The 10,478-nt window shown below is 38.5% G+C and overlaps 1 protein-coding gene and 1 non-coding gene across 2 annotated transcripts; one reads left to right on the top strand and one right to left on the bottom strand.

Moving 5' to 3' along the window:
• Positions 1-1,548: 1,548 nt before the first annotated feature.
• TRNAF-GAA (transfer RNA phenylalanine (anticodon GAA)) lies at positions 1,549-1,621 on the bottom strand. Its single transcript has one exon. It is a non-coding gene; the product is annotated as a tRNA-Phe (tRNA).
• A 4,316-nt stretch (positions 1,622-5,937) lies between these two features.
• On the top strand, positions 5,938-10,478 carry LOC130712063 (L-ascorbate oxidase homolog). Its single transcript, XM_057561894.1, has 8 exons — positions 5,938-6,281; positions 6,370-6,479; positions 8,147-8,417; positions 8,527-8,629; positions 8,771-9,116; positions 9,236-9,601; positions 9,709-9,787; positions 9,927-10,478. The coding sequence occupies exons 1-8, from the start codon at positions 6,141-6,143 to the stop codon at positions 10,137-10,139; spliced, it is 1,629 nt and encodes a 542-aa protein (XP_057417877.1). The 5' UTR covers positions 5,938-6,140; the 3' UTR covers positions 10,140-10,478.

Raw genomic sequence — 10,478 nt, 5'->3', positions numbered from 1 at the left:
TTCAGTCATAATCCAACGCACGGTAGCTTCGCGCCACTGGTTTTCAACCAAGCGCGATGACTAATTGTGCGAATCAACGGTTCTTCTCGTATTAGGTTGAATTACTATTGCGACACTATCATCAGTAGGGTAAAACTAACCTGTCTCACGACGGTCTAAACCCAGATCACGTTCCCTATTGGTGGGTGAATAATCCAACACTTGGTGAATTCTGCTTCACAATGATAGGAAGAGCCGACATCGAAGGATCAAAAAGCAACGTCGCTAAGAACGCTTGGCTCCCACAAGCCAGTTATCCCTGTGGTAACTTTTCTGACACCTCTAGCTTCAAATTTTGAAGGTCTAAAGGATCGATAGGCCACGCTTTCACGGTTCGTATTCGTACTGGAAATCAGAATCAAATGAGCTTTTACCCTTTTGTTCTACACGAGATTTTTGCTCTCGTTTAGCTCATCGTTTTGAAGCCGTTGGCGCTTGCAATCGGTTGAGTTGAAAATGGATGATCCTTGATGAAAACTTATACACTTACATAAGTAAAATAATGTTGGCAAATTGGGGCATCTTCAATCTAACTTGCTATCCTAGCCACCACTCCCAAGTTTTGAAGAGAGCATCAACCGCCACCCCTTTTGGGATCTCCACTTGATAGTGGAAGATGACCTACCTATTGTGCGAGAAACACCTACTTATTGCGGGGTGAATTTGTTACCCAACAAGTGTGGTTTTCGTCATTTCTAGATAGGGTTTTTCTCCTTTTTGTGGCCATCCTCTATGCCACCACCTCTGCCTCCATCCCTTGTTGTCTTCACCGATGAGGTCTTGTTGTTGCTGCATTCGATGTCATCTCTCGATTGCGACTACCTCTGTCACTGTCATTCTCCTCTTCCCCTTTTTTCTTTTGTTATGGAGATGCCTGGTTTTCGAGGGTCCAACTATTTTATTTTTTTATAAGCCAAGGGTTCAACTATTGGTTGCTTGATTCCTCTCGGTGACGCCGAAGCCATGATGTGTAGGCTTTCTTGAAAGCTTTATAAATCACAGCTCCGCTAAAGTCAGATGACTTGCAAAAGTTGGAGCTCCTGGGTAAATTGGAAGGAAAAATAAATACTGCTCTAGTTCACTAATGTTTGTAATTCAGAGGCTTTCTTTAATTTTCTAGTATATTAGCTAGAGTGAGCATGCTTTTATCCTTAATTTTTTATCTGATTGCATTTTTATATCACTCATTAGGAATTTAGACTCACTTATGTAAGTAGTAGACTCACTTATGTAAGTCTTGCAGGTAACCATTTGATATTAATCCAAAAAAAAAAAGAGTTAACATAATGTTGATATTTATGCCCATTTTTGTACTGACAAAATTGGATGTGTATTATTTTACTTAGTTGGACCTACACGGATCTCATTACTAGGAAAGATGGTCCAGAATAATAGCATGGGGCCCCGAAATTAAGCCCTGGTGATTAGATTTAGTTGGCAGTTGCCGCCACCGACATCAATAAATTATGATTGAATGTAAAAACAAAGCAAAATTATTAAAATAAAAAATGCGGTGAGCGTGGATCGAACACGCGACCTTCAGATCTTCAGTCTGACGCTCTCCCAACTGAGCTATCCCCGCTTGGTGTTAACTCTTACACAGTATAAGATCTAGACGGTTTTTCAAACTATACACAGATTCTTAGATCAAAGCCTTTTATTAATGAATGAAGATTTGAAAAAACAATTCAATACAAAGTTGGTTTGAATGATTTTTTGATTTTCAATGAGGATTATTAACTGCTTCTACTTAGGAGTATGTTTTAGAAGAAGTAAGTCAACAAATACCTTTGGGAGCATATTAACAAAATTTAAATTATATTTTTCTAACTTACAATTTTTAAAAATTAAGTAAGAGCAAATGAGATGTTTCAAACAGAAAAAGTAAGAGCAAATTAGCAAATTCAATTTATAAAAATACTGTCCATGAGAATCAAAGAGTTTGAGTAATTTATGGGACTCATTTGCTGAATTTTGTAAGTGTTGTCACATTGGATAAAAAAAGTTGCTTCATCGTACCAAGTTTTAAAAAATTAATTACGATTTTTTTTATCCCACAAACGGCCATGTTGAGACTAATTCTTTCAAGTTTCAAATATCACATTAAGTAAGTAAATTTCTCCTAATAAATTTTTCTCATACACATTACATACGGTCATAGGATCGATCAAACTCTAAAGTAGATGTTTAAGGAGTTCAGCTGTGTACATTACGTTGGATTTTTTCGTAATAAAATAAGAAAGAGATTATAAGTTATTGTATTGTAAAATGGAAGTTGGATTATGAGCTTTTTCAAATCGTTGTGCGGTTCTTATTCACTGGTTCCAATTTTTTTTGGCACATTCTTCCTTTGTTTTTTTCAACTGACCAATGTTGATACTTCATACATAGATTGATGCGGTTAAATTTTAACTGTGGAGAATCCCAATCCAAAGCATGTGATCACTTCACGATGGTCAATTAATGGCTCTATGGGTCCCACGTGTGACAACTCATTCCATCTATCTTTGCCTTCGCTATCAAACAAAACTTAGGTCTCTGACATTATTTTCACGAGACCTTCTACTCTTTCATCAGTTAAATACATAGATTATTAATCACTAAAAATTATGCAACATAAAACCAATTATAATATGAAGTTGATGGTGAGTTGTGTGATGTCTAGAAATTATTTTAGGTGTGATAATCGTATTAAGTAGTTGAGTAAATTATTATCACATGTGATACAATTTTGGTCGTTGATACTTATAAATGATAGAGAGGAAGACATTTGAAGATCATGGCCGACAAACAATGAAACAAGTTCTTGCGTTTTTGCTCTTATGTGAATGTTTACTCAATCAGAGCATGTATATTTATTGATACACATCATTTTAGGTACCACACATTGATCTGGCTTAAAGTGTCATAACAAGCACCATATATGAATTACTAATTATTTGTTGTACATGTGGTGGACTTCAATAGTTCTAGTGTTCATCAATAAATTTATACAACACATTTATTTTTCACTCTTGAACTCAAAAGATCGTAAAGCCTAAAAAGTCTCATTAGCCAAGAAGTATTACAACCAAATGGTCATCATAGTAGCATGATAAATGATTTAGCTAAGGAACACCTTGTCGAAGCTGAGCCGCAGCACAACTCTGACTCTTTTAGCAACATTTACTCAAGGCCCGCCTAGAGATAGCTAATTTAGATCTCATAAGACCTTCCACAGGGCTTCCTAATGACTTTGAGAGACGAATATGACAATCACAAATCCTATAAATACATGTGTAGTTGTTCACATACGTACGCATTACTCATTATGCAAACTTTGAGCTCTTCTTGGCCTCTGATTCTCTCTTTACACTCTCACTAAATTAAGTGTCGAAGTATTTTCTTCAAGTACGTCTCTCTACCATGTCAACGCGGCTCCAACATGCTAAAAAAGTCCATCAATGGAGGCAACTCACACCTAGGGATGGCAATGGGTAGGGTCTGGGTAGGGTACTATAGTACCCATCCCCATACCCGCGTTTTAAAAAATTACCCGTACCCGTCCCCATACCCGCGTGGGTAGCAACTTGAATGCCCGTCCCGGTACCCTCTGGGTACCTATTTGCCCATACCCGTGCCCATTACCCGCAATTTAGCTAACCAAAATATATTTTTCACTATTTTTGTTAATAGTAAACAAAAATACAACTACAATTTCAAATAAAAAACACTAATAAAAATACAAAAGATTATTCAAATACTTAACAAATAAAATCATTCAACTAAGCATATTTTTTTAGAAGGAAAAAACGAAAAAGATATAATTTTAAATTTATAATTTAGATTTAAAATATAGCCCTAAGTTGTAGGTTAATAACTTACAAATTTTAAAAATAAGTGGGAGTAAATTAGTGATGATTATTTTTTTTTGTACAGTTCAAAAAGAAAGAAAAAGAAAAACGGGAAAACCCCGGACTAAGGCCTCACAGACGAGACACCCATAGAGTCAGCAAGCAATACTAAGCTCATCCCATCCAAGGGGTGATCAATAGCCACAAAGTTTCTGCTCTGAGAAGCTCCAAACTTTGCAAGGAAATCTGCACAAAAATTCCCCTCCCTGAGAGTGTGGATCACCTCCACGTGCCAGTCACGAGCCAAAAGGTCCTTAATATCCCAGATTAAAGAAGCATTTAAGTGACGGGACGACGGTATAGAATTCACAAGAGTAACCCCCTCAAGGGAGTCCGATTGGAACTCAACAACCCGGGCACCACGATCCCAAGCAATGCGTAACCCATGGAACATAGCCAGCAGTTCCATATGCAAAATCAGAGATTCATCCTTATATCCATAAAAACCACCAAACCACTGGCCAAGCCCACTACGAAAACAACCACCAAATCCTCCCCGCGTGGGAGCTTCACGAACACTACCATCAACATTAACCACCAAACTGTCGGTACGACGAGGGCTCCAACGCACAAGTCTGGGGGTCGAAGGAGCACTAATAGAAGCAACACCAAAGCACGCCTTGAGGTCATTAGCCATCCCTGTGACACTCGCCATTACCACAAGAGGGTGCAACAACAAGTTTTCAAGGCAGAAAGTACACCGAGTCCTCCAAATCCACCAAACCGCAGAAACCGCAATGGGATTAGAATCCCCCAAAAAATGACGAAGCCACAAACACTGGTCCTGGATATGAAACATAGCATTGGAAGCGAAGTAGCCTAGCTGATTCCAAAGGCCCTTAGCATGTCTACAATCACGAAGACAGTGCAACACTGTCTTATCACCCTCATTGCAGAGGGCACAACTAGCTGAACTCGCCATACCCCTCCGGAATCTGCAAGCGTTGGTGGGCAGAGAATCATGCATAGCAAGCCAAATTAGGAGAGCACACTTCAGCAGCACCTTTAAACGCCAAATCCAACTCCAGTTGCTATTAGGATCCAACACATCAGCCATCCCCGCGGTTCTCTGAGCAATAATCCAATTGTAACCAGTTTTTGCAGTATAATTGCCAGTGAGATGCCCTGTCCAGCGAATACTATCTGCCACATGAGGATTAAGCCGAGGGTGATTCGCATTAATGATTTGAACTAGTTGACTAGGCAACAACGTCCACAGCTGTTCCAGCTTCCAACGATTGCCATCCCAGAGGTCTCTAATTCGGTAATCAATATCATAGTAATGAACAAAATCCACAAGTTGGCCAAGAGGTTGACTGCCGCACCACGCTGTGTCCCAGAAGGAAGACGAGCCATTCCCAATCTGAAATTCAAAACCCTGCCGCAACACTTCACAGCATCCATGAACGATCCATCAGGAAAATAGTTGGCTTGAAGAAGGTGCACCCAAGGTTTCTCAGATTCAACAAGAATATCCCAAACATGCTTTCCAAGTAACGCTACATTGTGATCTCTATTAGTGATGATTATGAATACCTTAAATACTCACCGACTTTTTAAAAAAAGAGTAAGTTTGAAAGTTATTGCTTAAGTTAATTTGTTATATATTACCAAATAATAATAATAATAATAATAATAATAATAATAATATGTGTGTGCGGGTATGGGGCGGGTTGGGTACTATAATACTCATACCCGCACCCATACCCGCTACTTTTTGCAGGTAATTACTCATACCCAACCCCATACCCATCTAGCGGGTTTTTACCCTACCCATAGTGGGTATTTTTTGCGGGTACCCTATGGGTCCTAGACCCATTGCCATCCCTTACTCACCCCACACAACAATTACTTTATCTTACCCTACAAAGTGTTGTACAAATACAATTCCTCTAATTAATACGTATTAAAAAATTCCCTTAAGTTAAACTGAAATTTTAATGAAAAGAAATCATAACATATTTTAATTAAACTGAGTAATACATAAAATGCATTGTGGTGCAGTGGAGTGGAGAAGATACCAGTTGTTTACAAGTCCAAACATAAACAAGGAGAGACTAGAAAAGTGAGACCAGACTCAGTTGTAGTAGGTGCTTGTTCTCTTCTCTATCCTTGTCTGGAGCTTAAACCTTAGTTTTAGAACAGAACAACAACCATATAGATAGATAGATCTAAGCAACATTCTCAAGGGAGTGTGTTTCTTTCATAATGAGACCCTGCAATGTTCTCTCTTCTCTCATTCTTCTTCTCACATTCCTTTTCACTTCAACCAACTCTGAAGATCCATATAGGTACCTCACTTGGAAGATCACCTATGGTGACATTTACCCTCTTGGTGTTAAGCAACAGGTACTTCCATTGGTACATCGTTTTGATTTTTCTGAGAAATGGCATGTTTTTAACAAATGTAGGCGTTTGTTTGGTTTGGATTTTGCAGGGGATCTTGATTAATGGCCAGTTTCCGGGGCCTCAAATAGATGCTGTTACCAATGAAAACTTGATTATCAGTGTCTATAACTACCTCAGAGAACCGTTCCTCATTTCATGGTACATTTCTCGGATCTTATTTATTGTTCTGTTTTTGCTCATTTCAAGATACCAATAGTATCTTTGAATTCCTTTTCTTTCTGAAAAAATAAAGATACTTAAAGTTCCTTCTTTTTCTATCAGCAAAACTGTATTTTGCATTTTGCTACCAACAAGGTCTCGTGGTTTCCTTAAGCATTTAGTTCAGGGTTAGATCTCTGAGCAGCGTGTATGGAAAAACATGTATTAGGCGAGGCCTAGCCACTTAATGTGATCTTCGAGTCTAAAGGAGAACAGTTTCATGACTGGCTGTCAGTTGTGGGGACACCTTAGGAAACCAAAATTGGATTTTGCTCCTTACTTTTCTGGTAGATCACATGAACTTGTTCCTTCCCTGGAAATAAAGTGTGCCCAGAGCCCACATAAATTGGCTTATTTCATTTGTGGTAATCAAACAAAATCTAATGGCCTCACTTAGCACATGAAAAAGAAGGAAATCTTACTTTAAATGGAAGCACAAGACTTCAAAGTTGTCTTTTTTGGCCACTTTAAAACAAACAGCCAATTAAAGGTTAAACTCAATTTTCAGTGGTGCTTTATGGTCCAATCTTGGTCCAACATTTATTAACACTGGAATTATGATTCTATGATGGGTTTGGCTTCGATTCATCATACATTATTCTATTTAGTCATCTCGAAATTCATTGACTTTGTAGATCCATGCAATTAAAATAGTATACATGTGCTGGCAACTTAGCAAGGTCACCTAACACATTCTATGCATCTTAACTGCATCTACAATAAAATTTATTGGTCTGGTTGAGTTTATATAGACTCCATACCTCCCCACAGAATGTACTCAACCAACTGAATCAAGTAAGCAAAAAACCATGCTGTGCTACATTAAATATCACTAGGACAATGCTATATGAGCCGTGAAACTGTGAAAGTTATATTGTTAATTTACACGGCAAGGGATGAAGTTTCTTTAATAATGGGAGTTATGATTTCCCAATTTGAATATAATCCCACACTTAATTTTTTTTTTAATTTTAATGATTTGATTTGTAAGATTTGATCATGCCCCTATTGCACCAAAGTGTCAGTAGGAAAAGTTTGTGAATGATGCAGAAACCTAAATACAGCAAGAGTAACCTCATTTGCAGCTTGTGGGAATTTGGGACATGGTGGAATTCATAGATATGATAGCATCAGATCATGGACTAACAGAACTGTTAATTTGTGAAAATCTGTTTATACTGTAAATCCCTTATGGTGTCACAGACTTCTGCCCAATCCAGCAAACATGACATTTTTTTCATCACTTTTCCCATTTGAAGTGCTTGATAGTAACATTTTCAGGCACAAACTTGATAAAGAGTTTAACCTAAAAGAGAACTGATAACCCCCACCCCAATGTGAAATGTGTTACTTGTAAAATTATCACAGTTCATTGTCGCAATGAACTGTTGTGCAATATATTGAAGCAGATTAAGTCACATTTCATGAATGAGTGTATATGCTAACTTTCCATAATAGATGATTTTTGCAATTTCATTTGCTTATATTTTGATTTTATGAACACTGATTAATTCAAGTGAATGATGTAGTTTATTCCTTTAGCAACACGAAATAATTTTAGTTTGTTGGAGTTTGATGGTCTTGATTCTTGAACTTGTGATCTGCAGGAATGGCTTACAGCACAGGAGAAACTCATGGCAGGATGGTGTGGAAGGCACAAACTGTCCAATCCTACCTGGGAAGAACTTCACTTATGCTCTCCAGGTTAAAGACCAGATTGGTAGCTTTTTCTACTTCCCATCACTTGGAATGCATAAAGCTGCTGGAGCATTCGGCGGCATCAGAATTTGGAGTCGCCCGCGCATTCCTGTCCCTTTTCCTCCTCCGACCGGGGAATTTACTGTACTTGCTGGAGATTGGTTCAAGATGGACCACCATGTAAGCCCTTTGCATTCATTTCAATTTCCTTTTTTCTCTCTTTTCAAACCATCCTCTCCTCAGTCCTCAATCCTCGTCCTCTCCTTAATACTTATGTATGTAATTGTAGAGACTGAGACGAGTCCTAGAGAATGGTCATAATCTCCCCTTCCCTGATGGCGTTCTTATCAATGGACGTGGTTGGAACGGAAACACGTTCACTGTAGATCAAGGTAGGTAGCCAAATAACTTGTAATTGTCCATTTTGAGTTAAAAGCTTGGTTGAACTTGCTTTTACTTTGCTAACAAGTAAAAGAATTTCAAACTCATGCCATGTATTTCATTGCAACACCATTTTAATGTTTTATCTGCAGGTAAGACTTACAGGTTCAGGATATCAAATGTGGGGCTCACATCATCCATCAACTTCAGAATCCAAGGCCATACCTTGAAACTTGTGGAGGTAGAAGGGTCTCATACTATCCAAAACTCATATACTTCCCTTGACATCCACTTGGGACAGTCCTACTCTGTGCTTGTCACAGCTAATCAGCCTGTGAAGGATTACTACGTTGTTGTCTCCACAAGATTCACCAGAAAGATACTCACAACAACTTCAGTTCTTCATTACAGCAACTCGCGCAATGCGGTATCTGGTCCAGTTCCTCAAGGTCCTACCGTTGGTATTACTTCATCTATCTATCAGGCCATGAGTATCCGGTAATTTCGCCTATTGCTCACTCTTTCATTCTAATTTAAGTAGAGGTCTTGGGTTCGAGTTATTGTGAATGCAGCTATGTTAAAGACTTGTTATGTTTTAATGCTGCTTCTCAAATCAGGCGGAACCTGACGGCAAGTGGACCAAGACCAAACCCTCAGGGGTCTTACCACTATGGATTGATCAAGCCTACAAGAACTATCGTGCTTCAAAACTCTGCTCCTTATATCAATGGCAAGCAGAGGTATGCTGTCAACAGTGTCTCCTATGTTGCACCAGACACGCCATTGAAACTTGCTGATTACTTCCAGATTCCTGGAGTTTTCTATGTTGGAAGCATTCCTACATTTCCTAATGGGGGCAATGCCTACCAACAAGCATCTGTCATGGGTGCTAATTTCCATGAATATGTTGAGATCGTGTTCCAAAATTGGGAGGATTCAGTGCAGTCATGGCATATCGACGGCTATTCCTTCTTTGTAGTAGGGTAAGTTTATATTTACACTCATATATCTCTATTCAATCAAATAACTTTGTCTTAATTTTATCTATCTATCTAATATATGAACTCATTCTGTGAAATTGATCAAATAGATTCGGTAGCGGGCAGTGGACTGATAATAGTAGAGCACGCTACAATCTGAGAGACACTGTTGCTAGATGCACCACTCAGGTAAAAATTATACATGAAAGAGGCTTTGATATCATATCACGAACCAACTATTCTAAAAGTTTAAGCAGTTTGGTGAAGACATGATTTTTTATTATATTTTTAACCGTCGTGGCATATGACCTGTTCTAATTGAACTCAGGTATACCCAAAGTCATGGACAGCAATCTACATGGCTCTGGACAATGTGGGAATGTGGAATATAAGGTCTGAGAATTGGGCAAGGCAGTATTTGGGACAGCAGTTCTATCTTCGGGTATATACACCTTCTAAATCAATTAGAGATGAATATCCAGTCCCAAGGAATGCTCTGCTATGTGGCAGAGCAAGGGGTCGTCACACGAGGCCCATGTAGTTTAGGATCGAGTTTGGACAAAGGCTTATTAGAGCTTATCTACTAAAAAAAGCACTGAATAAGCTGCAGTAAGTGCTATTTGATTCGTATCTAAACATGGTCATACATTGATAGTAAGCAACTAAGCATTTGTAGTATCATGTCACGAGAGGGTGGCATTGACATATTGTTCTTAGTTCTTAGAGTATCTCCCCCAGAAATTCATTTGCCATGGAGGGCTCACCTTGAGCTCCGAGTTAGTGATATGTTTGTCTCATTTTTTCAAATGCATGTGTAGCGAGTATGAACTATCAACATTCATCATTAATTTCATGTATTAATAAGGTTAATTGTTTCTAA

The sequence above is a fragment of the Lotus japonicus genome, chromosome 4 (genome assembly GCF_012489685.1).
Source record: "Lotus japonicus ecotype B-129 chromosome 4, LjGifu_v1.2".
NCBI classification, from domain to species: Eukaryota; Viridiplantae; Streptophyta; class Magnoliopsida; order Fabales; family Fabaceae; genus Lotus; species Lotus japonicus.
Note: the sequence above shows the minus strand (reverse complement) of the source record. Positions and strands in the feature narration are given on the sequence as shown.